Raw genomic sequence first — 21,883 nt, 5'->3', positions numbered from 1 at the left:
TCTTAGGATGACTGTCTCCCAGATCTTTGGTAGATTTATACAGCCATACTTGTTGAGGTTTGGAGTATGTTTTAGGGCTTCTGTTGATTCCAGGAACAACCTCACTGACTTGTAAAAGCTTCTGCACAGTACTTTTGTTTCTTTTCAATTGATCTTGTGTGTATGTGTATCCAAAGCATGGTCTGGCAGACCTGACTTGCCATAGCGAAAGTGCCAAATATATTTTTTGTGTTCACCGAGGTAGATGTCCACAGTAGACTCAATGACATGAACAGAGCACTTCATAGACCCTGGATGTGATAAAGGAGAGAATCTCTCCTTAGGTGAATGGATGAGAGTTGCCAATGTCACATAAGGTTTAAATACTGTGCATAGTTGGTGTTTGTTAAGCACTCTAGATATCTTTTCAGATGTGCCTTTAATGTATGGGATGGCAATAGTTTTGTTGTAGTCTTCTATGGTAGATAGTGGGGGGGGGGGATTTAGTATTTTATCTATCTTATGGGGATTATAGCCATTGGTCAGGAAGGTGTGATGTAGGTGAGAAAGTTCAGCAGTGAGAGCAATGTCATTGGAACAAAGTGCTCTAGCTCTATGGGTTAGTGTTTTTAAGATACCATATTGTTGAGAAGGGTGATGGCGCGATTGTTTGTGTAAATATCTCCCTGTATGTGTGGGTTTTCTATTAACTGAGAATGATAAGGAACCTTCTGGAAGACTTGTGATAAGTGTGTCCAAGAAAGGTAGACAGTCGTTGGCTTCTAGTTCCATTGTAAAATAGATTTTAGGATGTTGGCTATTTAGATGCACTAAAAATGTATTCAATGTGTCTGGGCCATGTTGCCAAATAGCAAACCCATCATCAACATAGCGTAGCCAGAGACTAGATTTGAGAGTGGCTGTGTTGATAGCTAGCTTTTCCAGATGTTATATGTAGAAGTTGGCTGGGGGGAGGAACCCCTCCCCCAGCCAACAATAGCTGTCCCATCTAATTGTTTGTATATTTTTTTGTATTGTATATTGTTTGTATACTGTCCCATCAATTAGATGGGACAGTTATGGCTCCCCCTTAGCCAACTTCTACGTAGAACATCTGGAAAAGCTAGCTATCAACACAGCCACTCTCAAACCTAGTCTCTGGCTACGCTATGTTGATGATGTGTTTGCTATTTGGCAACATGGCCCAGACACATTGAATACATTTTTAGTGCATCTAAATAGCCAACATCCTAAAATCTATTTTACAATGGAACTAGAAGCCAACGACTGTCTACCTTTCTTGGACACACTTATCACACATCTTTCAGAAGGTTCCTTATCATTCTCAGTTAATAGAAAACCCACACATACAGGGAGATATTTACACAAACAATCACGCCATCACCCTTCTCAACAATATGGTATCTTAAAAATACTAACCCATAGAGCTAGAGCACTTTGTTCCAATGGCATTGCTCTCACTGCTGAACTTTCTCACCTGTATCACACTTTCCTGACCAATGGCTATAATCCCCATAAGACAGATAAAATACTAAATGCTCCCCCAAAATCCTCCCCGCTATCTACCACAGAAGACTACAACAAAACTATCACCATCCCATACATTAAAGGCACATATGAAAAGATATCTAGGGTGCTTAACAAACACCAACTATGCACTGTATTTAAACTTTATGTGACATTGGCAACTCTCATCCATTCACCTAAGGACAGATTCTCTCCTTTGTCACATCCAGGAGTCTATGAAGTGCCCTGTTCATGTCATTGAGCCTACTGTGGACATCTGCCTCGGTAAACACAAAAAATATATCTGGCACTCTCGCTATGGCAAGTCGGGTTTTGCAGATCATGCTTTGGATACCCCTGCACAAAGGATCAATTGGAAAGAAACAAAAGTACTGCACAGAAGCTTGAAGCTTTTACAAGTCAGAGAGGTTGTTCCTGGAATCAACAGAAGCCCTAAAACATATTCCAAACCTCAACAAGTATGGCTGTATAAATCTACCAAAGATCTGGGAGACAGTCATCCTAAGACCAAATTAATATCTGTTTTTTTTTTTTAAAAAAAAAACTTAGATGGTGCCTAATTACGACTTTAGTCTTTGTGTTGCATGCTACAATTACTCACACTAGTTCCACTGTTACATCAGATTGCAGTTGTCTTGCTACTGTAAGAAACTTTGTTTGTATGCTCTGAAGATGCTGGATATAATACCAGCAAAATATTAACGTTTGAGTTAATAAATAGTTAATTTCTTATCAATCTGTGTTCGCATCTATGCTGTTAAAATCCAATCAACATGGCATTTGTGACGAATACATAAGCCTTTCTACACATTTAGACATTGCATCTATTAGATAGTTTTTGAAAATCCCCCAAGATGCATTGATCTCTTTTCCAGCTAACTCCTCATTCCATACTACATAATTTCTTCATAATTTTAGAAAGACGTTCTGAGATGCTTTGAATGAGAATCCTATGAAGTGCATAGGATTCCCATACCTTACGTTAAAGGCATCTCAGAACATCTTTCTAAAATTATGAAGAAATACAATTTTGCCACTACTTACAAACCTATCAACCAAATTTACAACTTATTACCTTCTCCTAAGGACAAATTCTCACCCTTGATGTTACCTGGTGTTTATGAGATTCCATGCTCATGCAAATTATCTTACTTTGGACAGACAGGTAGGTCTGTTCAGAAACGCATCTCGGAACATCAAGACCACATTCGTCTTCTTAAACCGCAGAAATCTGGCCTCTCTCAACACGGAATTGAAAATCCAAACCATAGGATCCATTGGGAAAAGGCTAAACTTTTACATAGATCTTTATTTAAACATGAACGTTTATACAAAGAAAGTTCTGAAGCCCTACTACACAGACCAAACCTAAACCGCAGCGACGTTCTTACTATTCCTAAAGTATGGGAAATTATCATACGAAATTGTGTTAAATAATTAACCTTTTTTTTTTTGTTGTTGTTGTTGTACTACTTTAGCACGTTATGCACGTTTTCATGAGATTCTATTGTAATCATGCGCCCTAACTGTATGTTATTCTTAATTTTTGTTTAAATACTGTACTGATGATGTCCTAAGATACTTAGGATGAAATATTTACAATTAAATAATTTTCACTGTGGTTTATACGTGTGTTTCTTCTAATTATGAATCCACCACAGGTTTCGTTATTTAAAAAAAAAAAAAAAAAAACCCTTCCTAAGACATAAGAGACCTCCATGGAGTTAAAAGATTCATTGCAAGATATCTTGCTATCATCATACATAATACTCATAGAATCATGCCTTAAACTTGTACATCATTTTCATGCTCACCATGTTCTCACAAGTGCATTCCTAAAATTGCAAATGTATATTGTGCATCTCATCCTTGATACCAAATTTTAAAACCTTACACGTTGCTATACTGAAGTAGCAACTTAACTCAGTGTTTACTCAATCAGTCTACTCAAAGTCTCCTGTAAGACCACAAATGCATTATCCTTCCACTATTCCTAAATCTGCACCATCTGCAGCCAACTGCATATCTCCTCTCCCAATATCATTAACACAGAAATCAAATAGCAATGATCCTAGATTGGTCCTAATTATTATTATTATTATTATTATTCAGGCCTCCAAGGAGTCAAAAGACTCATCGAGGGAGGTCCTTCCTAAGACATAAAGTCTGTCAAGACTCATCGAGGGGAGGTCCCCCCCCCCCCCCCCCCCCGAGAAACACAAAGTTTATCATACCACTCTTTAAACTCACTGACCGTTCTCGCTCCCACCACTCCATCAGGCAATGCATTCCACGGCTCAACCACCCTCCACACAAAGAAACCACTCCTTACCCTCTTGCTCACAGTTTCCTTTCGTAACTTCCAGGGATGGCCTCTTGTCATCACTCCTTCCCGCTGATCAACCAAGCAAAAGAACTCCCCAGTGTCAACCCTGTAACCACCTCTCAACAGTTTAAAAGTCTCAATCATATCACCTCTCCTTCTTCTATCCACCAAACCCTGCAGTCCACATTCTCTCAGCCGATCCTCATAACTATCCTTGTACAGTCCTGAAACCATCTTTGTCATCCGTCTTTGTATCCTTTCCACAGTTAATTTATCCCTTTCAAATCCTGGGGACCAAATCTGAGAACAATAGTCCAAGTGTGGTCTGATCAGAGACTTATACAATGGAATGATAACCCTCTTATCTCTGCAGGTCAGTGTCCTTCTCATAATAGCAGCAATCTTCCATAGAACAAGGGGGGGAAGCACAGGGACAGAACAAGGGGATATCCCTGGAAGCTAGATATAAGAAAGGAAGTGTTTTTTTTTTTTTTTTTTTTTTTTTTGCATGGAAAGTGGATAGTGAGTGGAATGAATGCACTGCCTGAGAGTATATCTGCAGAAACAATGGATGAGTTTAAGGTGCTGTTTGATGAGCTTTCTGTGAGGATCACCTTGATATTGATCAATGAGGAGGCAGGGCACTCCCACAATGAGTCTGACTCCATGGTGATAATAAACCAAGGGTTGAATTACAATTAATGGAAAAACAATACAGTTTGATTGAAGTGAGTTTGCTAAAGAATAATAGTGCTGGGACTAAGGAAGAAAGATACCAAGATGAAATATAAAAAATAAATTTGATATAAAATATAAAAAATAAATTTGAAATACATTAGTTTGATTAAGCAAGACAACTAAAATTTGAATGACAGCAAATGCAGTTAGGATTAGTTTATTATTTTTATTCATTTGCTACCTCAGCCATGTAAAAACCCTATTGCCAGATTTTTTTTTTTTTTTTTTTTTGTATGCATCTATTCTTTCTTGGATGAAGCATGTGACACTCACACGAACTCAAAGTTAAATTACTTCATTAATAAATAAATTAATTAAAAAATAACAAGACAACATACCTTATATACCATGCTGAACCAGATGTACTTTTGAACTGTCTTGTATCAGTATCATCATTTTGCACCCTTCCTTGTCAATTGTAGGTGATGAAAAGTTTTTAAAACCTCCTCTTTCCTGAATGTATTCTATACATTAGGATTATCTTGTTTATTCTGTTCTTTTAATTTTGCCACTGTCGATATTAGTATAAATCTCTTCAGCTAAGGCAGAGTCTTTGTACTTGTAGTAATGTAAGACGATGATCCCAAACTCAAAACTGTCCTATCAATTGCTGAGCAAGGAGATTCATGGCTTAATGTCTCATTTTGATCTTCATTGGTACAAAGTATATTGATGGTGGAATGTGCTGTTTCACTAGATCTATTGGAATTATCAATATAATGTTCTAGGGAGTCTTCTTTTTGAACCTGGGGCTGTGATAATGCATAAGCATCATCATCATCCCCAACTATTTCCACATTGGCTCCTTTTGAATTGTACTGTGCTGAATGGGAACAAAAGCTGGATGATGCCTGAGATGGAGAAAGTAATCCATTTTCTATAGTAGAGGAACTAGGTTTGTTTCCTTGCTCATCAATTCCAACAAATTTAATTGGTTGGGAAGGAGGTTTTATTCCCATCTTTGGTCCAATTGCTTTTAATGGTTGTTTTGGCAGTTTCCCACCTAAAGAAGTATTCACGTATTTTCCTGGTGGGGATATGGAAGAACTTGAGGTTTCTGTAGGAATAATTCTGACTGGAGACAAGTCATGATTTTCTTCTTTACTACAAAGGGATGAATCATGGAGAAGCCCTATGGTTTCATCTTGACTGCAATCAATTTTTTTTAAAATGGATTTTTTCCTTGGGCTGTCAGGACTTGTGAGGATTGTCCCTTGTTCTAGTGATTTTCCAAAAAGTGAACTGCGATTTTCATTCCTTCCTAAGGTAAAAATAAAGGTAATAAGTGCTACAAGCCTAACTTAACTATTAATTTCTGAAAACAATACTTCCCCCCCCCCTGCTAATATAAGTCAAATAATTACTTTTCAATAATTTAAAACCTCTGTGAGGTTATGATCTTTTACTAATTATGTAATATTTCAAATAAACCAGCACAAATTACAATTATTCAACTAGTGTACATTAGTTATTAATGTAAATTTATTAATTTGCATCTACATAAAATTTACCACCGAATATCAAAATAATTGCCCAATCAGGCAGAAGATGAATTCCATTGCCTGGTGGGAGACTACTATCCCTCTTATTGGATGCCTGAAGTGGCTTGAAAAAGCTCTGTGTTTGGTCTCTAGAGCAGGGTTTATGGACTATGTAAAAAATAAATTAAAAAAATCCTTTAGCCCAACCACAAAACAAAACATACATATTATATAACCTTTCATAAAAAAAGCAAAAATAAATAAATAAAATAAAATAATCATCTTAAATTTAAACTTGACAACTGATAATAAACCATTATATTTGTTATAGTCCATAACCTAGTAAATCTTAGTAAATCATGAGTCCATCAAAGTAGGCTTTCAAAATTTTAGTAAGGAATTTTTCAAATCTAAAATCTTGAGTATTTTTCTGCTTTGTTGAAATATGTAATGAACAAATTTTTAGCATTTTTTTCCATTTTATATATATATATATATATATATATATAGAGAGAGAGAGAGAGATATAGATAGATAGATTTTAAAATATATATATGTGTGTGTGTGTGCGTATTATGCTTTATAAACTGTCAGATTATTATTATTATTATTATCATCTGAGACCTCCAGGGAGTCAAGGACTCATCGAGGGAGGCTGTAAGTTACCCAACCCAGCTATCATATCTTCCCTTAAATTCATTTACACTAGATGCACTCACTGCCCCATAAGGACAAATTATTCCACTCGCTGCTCTCTGAGAGAAAAACCTAGCTCTTACCCCTTTCTTGACTGAGAACAACCTTAACTTCCATGGATGCCCCCGTGTTCTCTTCCCGCCTTCCATATAACGAAAAATTTCATCATTTGAAATGCTATAACACCCATTCAAAAGTTTATAGACCTCTATCATGTCACCCCTCTTTCTCCTGTTAACCAGAGTCTGTAATCCACATACTCGCAATCTGTCCTCATAATCTAAATCCCATAATCCAGATATAATCTTTGTATCCTTTTCACAGCTTCTTTATCCCCTTGGAACCAGGGAGACCAAATCTGAGAACAGTAAACCAGTGATCCAAGTGTGGTCTTATCAAAGCCTTATAAAGAGGCAAAATTAATTCCTTATCCTTACATGTCAAGGTTCGTTTCAGCATAGAAATTATCCTCTGAGTTGTATTTGCAACTTTTGCTATGTGACCTTTGAACTTTAAATTCTTATCCACCAATACAGAGATCCCTTGCCTCTTCAGTTTCTTGTAGCATAACCCTGCTAATATAATATGCTGCTGGATCTCTAATCATGCCAAAGTGCATAACTTTACACTTACTAACATTCAACTGACAGGCATTTTCGTTTGCCCAGATTTCCAGTCTATTGAAATCATTTTGTAATTGCTGAATATCAGTAGCATCCTTGATTGCCCTGCCTATCTTCGCATCATCAGCAAACAATTGCAAATCTGATGATAGACCCTGCTTGAAGTCATTAATGTATAGATTGAACAATAATGACCCAAGGACTGGACCCTGAGGTACACCACTGGTTACCATAAATCTGGCAGATTCACACCCACTGTATACCACTTTTTGATATCTGTCTGTTAGCCATCCCCTGATCCAAGTGAATAGATTATGTTCCAATCCCATATTCTCCAGTTTACTCAACAGCCTATCGTGTGGTATCCTATCAAATGCCTTACAAAAAACCAACATTATCATAGTGTATCCATTTCCTTTATCCAACTTGGCTGTAATATTGTTATAAAATATGAGCAAATTGCTAAAACATGACCTTCCTTTAGTAAACCCATGCTGTTCCCTGCAAAGTATAGAATGATTGTCTACCCGTTTCTGTGTGCAAGTTCTTACTAACTTCTCTAAAATCTTCATTACCACACCAGAAATACTAATAGGTTGGTAGAGACACAAGTTTTTGCACCACCCTTGTGCAACGGAACTATATTACATTCCTTCCATTCCTGAGCTGAGACTCAAGTTATACAAATGTGTGAAAGGTCTAGCCAATTCAGTTGAACATTCCTTTAACAAACGAGAAGATATTCCATCTGTCCCTATTGACAAATTCTTATCCAGGTTATGCAAAAACTCTTCAACTTCATTTTCATGAACCTCTAACTCTTCATCCAACGTAGCAGTAGCACTGATCACCATACTACATACACCTGGTTGATATATCTTAGCAAAGTGAGCACTCATTAACTGAACAATCTCCTTAGCTTCCGACACTCATGTACCATCTGCATTCAATAAAGTTATTCTTCCACATTCATTCTTTCTTTTGCTTGTGGCATAACAATAAAATTCTTTTGGATTGCCTTTAGCTTGCATGGCTAATTTCTTTTCATACTCCATTTTAGCTTTTCTCACAATACATGTTACTTTTCTGGCCTGAGCTTTATATATTTCATAACTCCTCTCACTCTTATTCTCATGACACTCTTTCCACATCATCTTCTTCTTGTGGATTTCTAGCTTAATAAGGCTGCACATCCATTTCACACCCAACCTATTTACTCTTCGAACACCAGGGATACATTCAGATACCGCCTCATTCAAGCACTTTTTCAAAGATTCCCATGCATTGCTGATATTTTTTCCATTCAGTAACTGATACCATGCGACCAAAGATAGTATTCTTCTAAATCGATCATAATTTCCAGCTTTGTAATTCAACATATAGCCTGTTTTAATCGGAGCTTCAATACAAGTAGATACTTCCCAAGAAAGAACAGCATGATCACTGTCACCAATTAGTGGTAAAATAGCTATATTCTTGACAGAGATCCCTTCTGACGCTATGAGCAAATCCAACACTCTTTGACCTCGAGTTCCTTCTTTCGCATACTGCTTGAGAAAGTTATCCTGCAACAATTCAATAAATTCCTGTTCTTTCTGATCATGAGATTTCTCTTCTACCCAATCAATGTTTGGAAAATTAAAGTTACCCATAATGATCATTTGCTTGGTACCCTACAGGTAAATTGGCGATGCATTTCTTCGTCCCCTACAACTGAGCTGTCAGGTCTGTAGCAACACCCCACCATATATTTCATTCTGTTAATCTCCACTTCATACCAAATAGACTCAAACTCATTGCTACATGGGACATTGTTACCATCATTGTTTTCTTGTACTTTTACCCTAACTGGACTTCAGTCATCTGATATCATTAGTAGCACTCCTCCTCCTCTCCTATCTCTTCTGTCATTCCTAAAAATAGTATATCTGTTACACTCGATCCCACTTACCATATCCGATTCTGATAGCCAGGTTTCACTAATGCCAACAATCTTAGGCCACATCGTATTCAATAAAGCAACAAACTCAACCCCTTTGTTTCTAATGCTCCTGGCATTTGTGTATAGACATAATAAATTACGACCTAGCCTATTCTTATAATTAGATATGCAATGTATTTGGTCTTGTTCTAGAATTTTCTCTTTTCCCTCCTCAGACATACTTAAAAGGTCCAAACCCAAAGCATATTTTTCCACTCCTAAACCACATACATAACCATGTTCAAAGGCATTTATATCTTTATCATGTTTGTATACCATGCTGAACTTTGACACTCATTTTTCCCATTCCTTCCTTGATGATCTAGTTTCCCTGACTCTCTGCATTAAGTCTCATACCAAGAAGTAATTTCTCCAGGCTTCTGATACCAAATGAATTCATAAAAAATAACCACCACTAATACTTTTTATTCCCTGTAGGGAATAGGCACGGCCATTTTAACCCTATCAAACTTTTGGAAACTGAGGAGGGCAATTCAATCTCCACTGATAGCACCAATCAGAGCTATCTGGCCTAAGATCAACACAAAGGCAAACTATTCCACTCACTCACTCACTGCTCTGTGAGAGAAAAACCTAGCTCCTATTCCTTTCTCGACTGCAAACAAACTTAACTTCAATGAATGCCCCATGTTCTTTCCCTACCTACCATATAACAAAAAATTTCATTAGACAATATCCTATAACAGCACTTCCCAAACTGTGCCCCCCCCCCTTGGAGGCCGTAGGTTTTGTTGAGGGGGCCGTGAAATAATGAAAACAAATTAAAAATGTTTAAGACTAAGTAGATTTTTTCTATCTTAAAAGAAACTTATTTAATTTTTATTATTTATTATTTCTTTTTTGTTATTTTTTATATTTTAATGGAAAAAAATCACACATTGGTGCAGGTTCACAAATTTTGCTTCCTGTGTATTTCGCACTTAATGAATATTAGTAAATGTATGCTTATTCATATAAGTTTCATTTCAATGCAGAAATCTAAGAATTGCAGTTTCAAATATTTCACCTCATATTGGTGAAGCAGTATTGAAACACATCCATCACATTAAATTGTTATTAACTTCTTTTATGTTTTTAATTCTTTCTTTATTATTAATCGTTTTACATTTCATGTGCTTGCACTGCAAATGTACAATAACAATATATCCTTCTATATAAAAATATGAGATAATGTGCCATGTCAAATGTGTTATGTAAGATGCTAAAAATGTAATATTTGCATTCGATTTTTGCAATATTCGCTGTGTATGTTTTGTATTGAATATAAATACAATAAATATTATAATAATATATGTCTAGATTACAATTTTTTTGAGGGGGACCGTGAAATATGTTATTTTTTTCCAAAGGGGCCCTGGCATCCAGAAGTTTGGGAAGCACTGTCCTATAACACCCATTCAAAAGCTTATAAAACTATCATATTACCCTTCTTTCTCCTGTTAACCTGAGTCTGCAGTCCACATACAATCTGTCCACATGATCTAAATCCCATAAATCAGATATTCTGTAACTCTTCTTTCCACAGTTTCTTTATTCCCAGGAGACCAAATCTGCACACAATAATCCAGGTGTGGTCGTATCAAAGATAAAGAGGCAAAATGACTTCCTTATCCTTACATGTCAAGGTTCTTTTCAACATCGCAATTATCCTGAGTTGTATTTGAAACTTTTGTTATGTGACCTTCGAACTTCAAATTCCTATCCACCATTATGCCATGATCCCTAGCCTCGGTTTCTTGTTGCATAACCCAGCTAATATAATAAGCTCTTGGAAATCTCATCATGCCAAAGTGCATAACTTTACACTTACTAACATTAAACTGATAGCCATTTTCTTTTGCCCAAATATTCAGCCTATTCAAATCACTTTGTGAGTGCTAGATATCAGTAGCATCCGTGATTGCCCTGGTTCGCATCATTGGCAAACAATTGCACATCACTTGTTCGACCCTTCCTAATGCCATTAATGTATAGATTGAACAACAATGGCCCAGATTCACACCTACCATATACCACTTTTTGATATTGTCTGTCAACCATTCACTGATCCAAGTCAAGAATTTATATTGCAATCTCATATTCTCCAGTTTATACAACGCCCTTTCATGCGGTATCCTATCAAATGCCTTAACAGAATCCAACATTATCATAGTCTATCCATTCCCTTCATCCAACTTAGCTGTAACATTGTTATAAAATATGAGCAAACTGAAAACATGACCTTCCTTTAGTAAACCCGTGCTGCTCCCTGCAGAGTACAGCTTGTTCGTCGACCCATTTCTGTATGCGAGTTGTCATCAACTTTTCTAAAATCTTTACTACCACACTATAGACACCGATAGGTCAGTAGTTTGACACATCAGTTTTGCACCACCCTTGTACAATACAACAGAAGTATCATACGTTCCTTCCATTTCTGTGTTATCATTCTTGAGCTGAGACTCAAGTTATACAAACATGTGAAAGTCCTAGTCAGTTTGGCTGAACATTCCTTTAGCAGACGTGCTGATACTCCATTTGTCTCTATTGACAAATTCTTATCCAAGTTATACAGCAGCTCTTTAACCTCATTTTCATGCACCTCTAACTATTCATCCAATGTAGAAGTAGCACTATGTACCATGTTACATACACCTGAGTTGATATATATTAACAAAGTGAGCACTAATTAATTGAACAATCTCATTAACTTCTGACACTAGAGTACCATCTGCATTCAATAAAGTTATCCTTCTGCATTCATTCTTTCTTTTTGGCATAACAATAAATATTCTTTTGAACTGCCTTTAGCCTGCATTAGCCAATTTCTTTTCATACTCTGATTGAGCTTTCCACACTAGCAAGAAAAATAACGACTATAGTCGTTATTTTTCTCACCTGAGCTTTATATATTTCATAACTCCTGTCACTCTTATTCTCACAATATTCTTTACACATCATCAACTTGTGGATCTCTTGCTTAATAAGATTGCACATACATTTCACTCCCATTCTATTTATTCTTTGAACTTTAGGGATGCATTCAGATACTGCCTCATTTAAGCACTTTTTCAAAGATTCTCATGCATTGCTGGCATTTTTCCCATTCACAAACTGATACTGTGGGACCAAAGATAGTATTCTCCTAAGTTTATCATAATTTCCAGCTTTGTAGTTCCGCATGTAACTTGTTCTAATGGGAACATCAATATAATTAGATACTTCCCAAGAAAGCACAGCATGAACTTGAGTTCCTTCTTTTATATGCTGCTTGAGATAGTTGTCTCGCAACAATTCAATAAATTCCTCTTAATTTTTATCGTTAGATTTCTCCTCTTCCCGATCAATGTTTGGATAATTAAAGTCACCCACAATTATCACTCCCCATAAGGCTAAATTGGTAATGCATTTTTTCATCGCCTGCAACTGAGCTGCCAGATCTGTAGCAACAGCCCACCACATATTTCATTCTGTTAGCCTCCACTTCACACCAGATAACCTCAAACTCACTGCTACATGAGACATTGTTTTCTTGCATTTCTACCCTAACTGGACTTAAGTCATCTGATATCAGTAATACTCTTCCCCCCCCCCTCCTCCCTCTGTTATCTTTACTGCCATTCCTAAAAATAGTGTACCCATTACACTCAATCCTAGTTAGCATCTGATTTTGATAGCCAAGTTTCACTAAATTTAATTTAATTTAATTTAGTAAGTGGTTAACCTCCTCTCCAACTGACTGACTGACTGTGGGTTTGAATCCCACTGTGGGGATGTTTGCAATTAGAAGTCTGCAGATGAATTTGCCTAGTGTGAGACCACTATCCTGTTTATTGGAGGATATTATATGTTTGGTTTCTAGACCAAGGTTTCAAGATGATGTAAAGAATGAAGAAAAAATACCAAAAAAGAAGATAAAGAAAAAAAATCATCAACCTGCTCGAGTATTAATGTTTTATATGTTGCAATCTTTCATGGGTGGGTGAGTGAGAGATACATAAAAAAAGTAATAAAATAAAAATTTCTTCCTTTCAGCAATGACAAATAACAGATACAATGCTACATACATATTACTGTTCACTTATTAATATGGCAATTTCTAAAAGTTCACTGTGATTATTTTACAGATTATTAAAAAAATTTAATTTTACATCACCACACCATTTTGTGTATTTGCTCTAGATTTTATGATATTAGGTAAAAAAAAAAATAGCTTTTTTCACTTGAAAGTAGCATGTTATCCAGCAGACAACAGTATAGCACTGATCGTCTCAGTGACAAAATACAAGAAGTTACATCCTTAATTGTGACATAAAAAAATGATGTAAATGAACAATCTGATATCAGTGTTCAAATATTTAATACCTCTGCTGTTGTTTGAAATCAAAAAATAAGATGATTCATGAAAAAAAAATGTTATTTTTAATCATAATAAGAAAATTACTTTAGAACTTATTGCATCATTCAGGTTTTGTGGCCATTAGATTGATAGCATAACCTAGATGATGCTTTAAAACATTAAGCTGATTTCATTTGCGAAAAGAAAATATCATTAAAAAAAAAAGTGCTTAAAAATGTAAATCTTATATAAGTATTACTATTAAAAATTAATTTAGAAATGAATTATTAAAAAAACAAGTTCGAATTATTAAAAACAGCAGGTTTTTAATAATTCAAACCCAACCAAAAAGCTGCAGGTTTAAATCCTGCCGTAGGCATGGATGTTTGCGATTGTCTGTGGAAATACCAGTGGTGGTCAGCGGTAGATGGCGCTGGTATAGTTGCAGTCAGCTGGTGACTGAATGGTGGAGACAGAGTTGTAGAGCAGGTGCCCTTCCTTGATGAGTCCTTGGACTCCCTGGAGGTGTCAAATAATAATAATAATAATTTAATAATAAATAAAATTATTTCCTTTATAATGCAAATTGACTTAATCTGAATTTTGTTTGAATCACAAAGAGAAAAGAAGGCAGAAGAGACTGAACAAATGAAAGTGAAAAGAAGAGAAATAATGTGAGAAAATTAAAAGATATGAGGAAGAGTAAGTTAGTATTATATGGCAGTTCTGGTGTGCTAGCTTGTGTATCACAAGCTAGCACAGAAAGTGTATTTGCATGGGTGAATATTCAGAACAGTTGATAGGGATATAGAGGAATGAAAATCTACAAAATCTGTATTACTTGGTGCACAAAGTGTAGAATGAGATTTGAGTGTGTGTTGTTAGATGTGGTAAGACAGTAAAATAGTATGTTATGTAGGGTATAAACATGAAGATCAAAAGAAGACAATGTGACTGGAAAACAATATAATAGAACAACAGGGGAAAAGGAAGTTAGAATTTGTGAATGTCTGGAATAGATTACTGTACAGCTTCTCTCATGGAAGAGGAGAGAAAGAAGCTGTATGATAGAGGATTGGGTATAGAAACAATGGCATTTATATGCTATATACTAATGCCAAGAGTATCTGGAATAAGGGAGAGGAATTGGTGGCACAGATAGCATCAGCCTGGTCAAAAATTATTGGGATCACTGAGATGTGGTTGACAGAAGAGGATATAATAACAGGAATAGAAGTCGCTGGGTACAGCATTTTTCGACAGGATAGGAAGGGAAAGTGTGGTGGCGGAGTACTGCTTATGATAAGTGACGACCTATGTCTTCTAAGAGTGGAGACTTTGGAAGGCAGTGACACTAATGATTTTGAAAGCATATGGTGAGGTAGAGGTGGGAAAGACAGGATATTTAGTGGGGTGTTGCTACAGACCCAGGAGTACAGAGGGTGGGGACTAGGAAATGTTTAGACAGTGGAGTTTGGCAAGTACAAGAAGAATGATTGTTATGGGAGATTTTAACTACAGTAGTATAAACTAGGGAGAGGAAAATGAAAGTAGCAATAAGGGATCAAGAATTTCTAGAATTCTTGAGGAACCAATGTCTTAGGCAACATGTAGTAGAGGGAACAAGAGGTCCAAGAGTTTTGGATTTGGTTATAGCATCAGAAGAGTTGATGATGACATCTCTCCCACCAGTTGCAGAGAGTGACCATATGGTTTTGGCTTGGAAAATGAATAGACATGCAGGAGGCTCAAAGAGAAGGGAACGTATGTGGAATTATAAGGCAGGTGATTATAATAGTCTAAGACGTCAACTTGGGAAAGTTTCATGGAGGAAGGAACTGGAAGGCCGGGATATCATTAGTGCGTGGGAAATTATGAAAAAATATTTGTTAGCAGCAATGGTAAGTTGTATACCACGAGTGAACAAGAGGACACAACTTGGAGTAAAGTGGATGACAAACAATATTAAACAGGAATTGCATGCAAAAAAGAGGCTGTGGAAGAGATATGAGGAGACAGGAGAAGAGAAGATGCATGAAGAGTATAAGACACAGGCCAGAAGAGTGACTAGTATGGTAAGGAAGACGAAACTGGAATATGAGAGGAGATTGATCCTAAGATCCAAAGAAAATCCTAGGGAATTTTCTTTGGATAAAAGAAAATTCCCTAGGATTTATCCCTAGTGGGATAAAAATGGGAATAGTGATTGATGCAGAGGATATAGCCTTTATTGGAGTATTTCATCCTGGAGGAGTCAGTTTTAATGCTAGAGGGATAGGGCAGGTTCAAGGTTTAGAGGTACAGGAGGAGAGTGTGTTTCAAATACTGAGTACTCTGGATGTCACTAAAGCTGTGGGACTGGGTGGTATTTCACCACGAGTTTTGAGAGAATGTGCTAGGGAACTGACAGTGCCTTTGACCTGGCTTTTCAATGAAAGTCTGGCTACTGGAAAGGTGCCCATGGAATGGAAGGAAAGTAAGATAGTGCCATTGCATAAGGGCAGTAGCAGACTGGAAGTGTCTAATTATAGACCAGTTTGTGTGTCATCAGTAGTTAGTATGATCTTGGAGAAAGTGGTGAAGGACCGTATACAGCATTGGGCAGATGAGGGTAATGTTATCTGTGAGAGTCAACATGGATTTGGAAGGGGTGCTCTTGTTTTAGCAATATGCTAGCCTTTTATTATAAAGTTACAAGAGCATTAGATGAGGGAAAGGCATATACTGCCATTTTCTTAAACTTAGCGAAGGCATTTGACAGGGTGCCACATGATAAGCTGATATTTAAGTTGCAGCATATGGGTCTGGATGTCAGACTGGTCAACTGGATTCAGGATTGGCTGTCCAATAGGTATCAGAGAGCTGTGTATGGTGGGGCAGTTTCAAGGAAGCAGAGGGTTACGAGTGGGGTCCCACAGGGACCAGTGTTGGGACCTATATTGTTTAACCTTTATATCAATGACATTGTCAGTGGATTGCAGGGGGCCAGTTGTTTGCAGATGATGCAAAGCTGGGAAGGATTATTAGTAATAGTGCAGATGCAGCAGCCTTGCAAGAGGATTTGAATAAGCTAGATAGATGGGAAAATGAATGGGGTGTCGGTTTAATGCAGCAAAATGTAAGGTCTTGAGGTTTGGGAAACATCAATGGGACACTGCATACTCAATGGAAGGAGTTATACTGGAGGAAGTAGGGGAGACAAGAGATCTGGGGGTTGATGATTGATAGAAACCTGAAATTTAGGGGACATATTGCAAAGGTGGTGAAGGTAACACAGAGGATTGCTGCAATAACGAGAAGGACAGAGACCTGCAGAGATAAAACAGTTCATTCCGTTGTATAAGACCCTGACCAGACTACACTTGGACTATTGTTCTCAGATTTGGGCCCCAGGATTTGAAGGGGATAAATTAACTGTGGGAAAGGGTACAAAGGTGGATAACAAAGATGGTTTCAGAGGATCAGCTGAGGGAATGTGGACTACAGAGTTTGGTGGATACAAGAAGGAGAGGTGATATGATTGAGACTTTTAAACTGTTGAGAGGTGGTTACAGGGTTGACACTGGACAGTTCTTTCGCTTGGTTGAACAGTGGGAAGGAGTGATGACAAGAGGCCGGCCATCCCTGGAAGTTATGAAAGGAAACTGTGAGTAAGAGGGTGAGGAGTGGTTTCTTTGCATGGAGGGTGGTTGAACTGGAATGCATTGCCTGATGGAGTGGTGAGAGCGAGAACGGTCAATGTGTTTAAGGAGTGGTGTGATAGACTTTGTGTTCTTGGGGGGGGGACCTCCCCTCGATGGGTCTTGATAGACTGTGTTCTTAGGAAGGACCTCCCACGATGAGTCTTTTGACTCCTTGGAGGCCTGAATAATAATAATTGTATATGAGTGAGTGAGATAGAAAGAGGTTGGAGTGTTGTTAGATTAGAATGTGGAAAGCAACGATATCAGTTCTGTGCCTCATGGTTGTTAAATGCATCTATTTTGCAGCTTACTTATTTTGTGAGATGAAAAACCCAAGTTTTAAGAAGAAAAATCTAACCACCACCATACTGAGTGGCCAGAATCACCAGATAAAATGTGAGGTAACTGCCTCACATTTATCTGGTGATTTTATCTGGCAAAGCCACTTGCTTTTGAGTGGTAAAATTGGTGAAGAAACTGTCAGTTATGAGGATGACAATTTCATGGCATTGATTGTCTATGTGTTCTAAATTAGACATGGTTAACAGAGGATGTATTAAAAGGAATATGAGGGATATGAATTTTTCTGGGCCAAAAGAGATTAAAGTGTATGCTGTTGTAGATGATAGTAGAGGAGGAGGAGGACTTATTTCCATAAAGTGGAGTAGAGGACAAAGAAGACAGTATCAAAGTTTGATGGCAAGTTGTGTGAAACATAAGTGAATAGGGTGAGGTACCCATGTAATTCTAATAACGAAATTATGAATAACGAAATTAGGCACAAACTTAACAAAAAGGAAATGTGGAGCAAGTATGAACAGAAAATAATATGTACAATAATAATATATAGGGATAAAAGTACAGGAAAGAAAACTGATTTGGGTGGTAAGGGAAAAAGCAATGTAACTTAGTTTAGAAATTTTTCAGTTATGGGATTAACAGAGGGAAAAGAATATAAATGGAAGAATTATTACTGGTAATGAGAGTGTGATGACATCAGCAAAAAGATACAGTGAAGATATTTAATGAACATTTTAGACTGAACAGATTCAGTCTACTTACAATACAAAGTACACAGATAAAATATGAAATACATATTGGAATATAAAATAATTTAACATGAAACAAACTAGAAGATGGTAAAATACTGCATATCAGGAGGAGGAAGATGGGACGTTGGAAGTCTATGAATGTGATGTGTTTAATGTATATTAGGACAGCTAGATATAAATAAGCAAAGTTGGAAAAAAATTACCTTTTTTATTTTATTCTTTTTACATTGCATAATGTAGCAAAGCATATCAGTAACATATACCACCCAAAACATGAGGGTACAGCATCATGCTTGGCTAACACATTGAGAAAATAGGTTAGCCACCTGCCTAAGGCATTAGCATTGTTGTTTGAAAAAATAATGACAACTGAGCTGACAACAGAACTGACAGATCAGAAAGGAGATTAAAAGTTTAGAAATGATAAACTAAAAATAGTAACTTAGAATGTTACATCATTAAATCAAAAAGATTAACTTAAAGAAATTTATAAAAAGTAACATTAAAACAAGCATTATCCGAAACTATGGAGGAAAGAAAACGACTGTATCAAACACTAAACTACATAGTATCATAAAGTGTGCATCATCATCAGATTTCCTGATAGGATTAAATTTCCCAATATCACTAATTTCCTATCAGCAATTTTCCTCCAAATTATGCTATTACACTGCAGCACTCCAATATTGTCATATCTAATATTTCAGTCTTCCAGGACACTTCTGACTGCATCAATCCATCTTGATCTTCCTCTAAGTCTTATTCTACCATCTTGGCATCAAGCATGTATAAGTCCATTTAACACATTCTTGAGTGCTAACAATATTCAGTTCTTTCCTAAAGTCATAATTTTTAAATCATTCTGCAACCGATGCCATCTATTCTAATTTTTCTCAGAACTTTCATATCTGTGGTCTCCAGTCTTCGATCAACTGCTTCTGTAATCCAACTCTCAGATCCCATAAGTTAAAATAGGTTTGAACACTGTCTTGTATACTGATACTTGTTGAAGTTTGGAGTATGTTTTAAAGCTTCTGTTGATTCCAAAAAAACAATCTCTCTGACTTATGACTTTTGTTTTCTTCCAATTGATCCTGTGAGAAGTGGTATCCAAGGCATGGTCTGCTAGACCCGACTTGCCATAACGATAGTGCAGGATGTATTTTTTATGTTCAAGGTAAATATCAACAGGTCTTCCTGTCTGTCCATAGTAAACTCAGTCACAAGAACAGGGATTCATAAACTCCTGGATGGGATAAAGAAGAAAGTTTGTCCTTAGGTGAATGGATGAGAGTTGCCAATTTGACATATGGCTTAAATGCAGTGTGTAGCTGATATTTACTGAGCATTCCAGATATCTTTTCAGATGTGCTTTGAATGTATGGGATGGTAACATGTTTTATGTGATATACAGGAAGTGAGACTATCTATGTCTGCCTGGAAAAACAAACTTGCACACAATAGTACTGTATTATAAAGCTACACATGTAGTTTGAAATGCCATATTTATGAATGTTTAGCATTTATTACAATTAATGTTCTTCAATTTTTGTTGATACTTGGAAAAAAGGAACACATAAACAAGAACTGCTTGTACTTCAGATATCAATATCTTTAGTTTCATTTTTCATACATCTTTATCATTGCTGATTTCTTTTACTCTACTCTTTCCTCAATTTCTTAGCCTTTTCAATAGCCTCCAGAACATTTTGCCATCTTTCCAACATTTATCTTTTATATTCTTACCAATGTCTTTCCATGACTTAGTTTAGCTACTTATACACTTTGCTTAGCTCTTTTGCATTTATCTGTATTCTCTTATGGCATCTGCTAACTTACTTGTAGCTAAATCAACCAAATGCTTTCTTCTTAGTTTAGCACTGAGACTGCAAGATACTTATTTCCAAACTTTTGTATTTTCCTTGAATAATATTTGTGTAGTTGAGTCTTGAATTCACCTGTAAAGTGCCTCAACTTTAATTTTTTTTTTTTTAAACTTTCTTATACATTCATATTTTCAGTATGATAGTAATTTTTAGTATACTTAAAACTAAGTAGTGATCATTTTCAATCTCCTGTATAAAGCAGCATAAAGATATCACCAGAGATAACATCCTGAATATTTTTTTTCTTGTATCTTCTTTCCATGTGAATTTGTATGAAATCATTATGTTGAAACATGGTATTAATGATAACTAGTCCTGAGCACTGAACAGAAATCTAGCAAGTACTTATTTGCTTTGTGCTTTTATTATTATTATCAGTAGTAGTATCATCGAACCTCCATGGAGTCAGAGACTCATCGTGGGAGGTACACATATTGCACACAATGCTCATCCAACCATGCCATTAACTGATTCAATGTGTCTGCATTCACAACACACTCGGGAATGCATTCCACTCTCCATGTAAATAACCTGCTCCTCAATTCTCTGCTCACATCCTCTTTATACAGTTTCTAGCGATGGTGTTGGATTCTGATTATGTAGAGATTAAAGTAATTATTATTTGCTTCAGAATCCAACATGATCTTCCATCACAAAGACTAGACTTGTAAATATTATTTAATGTAAACAACTTATTTTACAATTTAATATTCATATAACTACTTTAATTTTATCTAATATTTAATTATTTAATCAAGGATATATGTATTAATAATGGAAAAACTGTATTAAATATTATTAAGCTATTTTATTTATTACTATGTTAATATTATAAGAATTTGTATTTGATAATTTAACTGTGCATTATGTTGAAAATTTATTTATCACTAGGTTAGACTATAATAGATTTAGTTTAATCCTTTATCCCAGTGAGAGCAAACAAAGTTTGCGCCTGAAAATATCTTCAGGAAAAAAGGTGATAAACCTTTTGGCAACTCCCATAGGCACAGATAACTTGCTACTGCTTCTGCCTGGTATCTCCAGCTCTGGGCCTGGCTCCCACTGAAGAGACCTCAATAAAGGTCGAAACTAGTCTGGGTAGATGGCCAATCCCTTTAATGCATAACAGTATACATATCCACATAGGAAATGTGTTTTGCATTATGGGAGACACTGGGTTTAGAAGTGCCTGGTAGCTTGCTCCACCTTTGCCACGAGTTGCCTTGGTGTTGTACTACTTACTGGATAAGATAGTACAACACTATATTTAGTCCTGAAGATATTTTCAGGCGCAAACTTTGTTTGCTCTCACTGGGATAAAGGATTAAACTAAATCTATTATAGTCTAACCTAGTGATAAATAAATTTTCAACATCTTTCTCTAAATCCAGAGTAATAATTAATTTTTAAAAAAGGTGATAAACCTTTTGGCAACTCCCATAGGCACAGATAACTTGCTACTGCTTCTGCCTGGTATCTCCAGCTCTGGGCCTGGCTCCCACTGAAGAGACCTCAATAAAGGTCGAAACTAGTCTGGGTAGATGGCCAATC

The 21,883-nt window shown here is 36.4% G+C and overlaps 1 protein-coding gene across 2 annotated transcripts in view; it reads right to left on the bottom strand.

Annotated features, from left to right (window-relative positions):
* The window catches only part of LOC150095347 (potassium voltage-gated channel protein Shab-like), a 341,014-nt gene that overhangs the window by 23,799 nt on the left and 295,332 nt on the right, over positions 1 to 21,883 (bottom strand). For both annotated transcript variants that reach the window (XM_090410729.1, XM_090410730.1), the window contains exon 6: positions 4,930 to 5,852. In XM_090410729.1, coding sequence (XP_090266855.1) covers positions 5,131 to 5,852 — 722 coding nt within the window. In that variant the 3' untranslated portion in view covers positions 4,930 to 5,130. The remainder of the gene's footprint in view (positions 1 to 4,929; positions 5,853 to 21,883) is intronic.

This window comes from Typopeltis vanoorti, chromosome 20 (assembly GCF_054136105.1).
Source record: "Typopeltis vanoorti isolate ZY-2024b chromosome 20, IOZ_Tvanoo_1.0, whole genome shotgun sequence".
Taxonomy (NCBI): Eukaryota; Metazoa; Arthropoda; class Arachnida; order Uropygi; family Thelyphonidae; genus Typopeltis; species Typopeltis vanoorti.
This window is presented reverse-complemented; position numbering and strand designations above follow the sequence as displayed.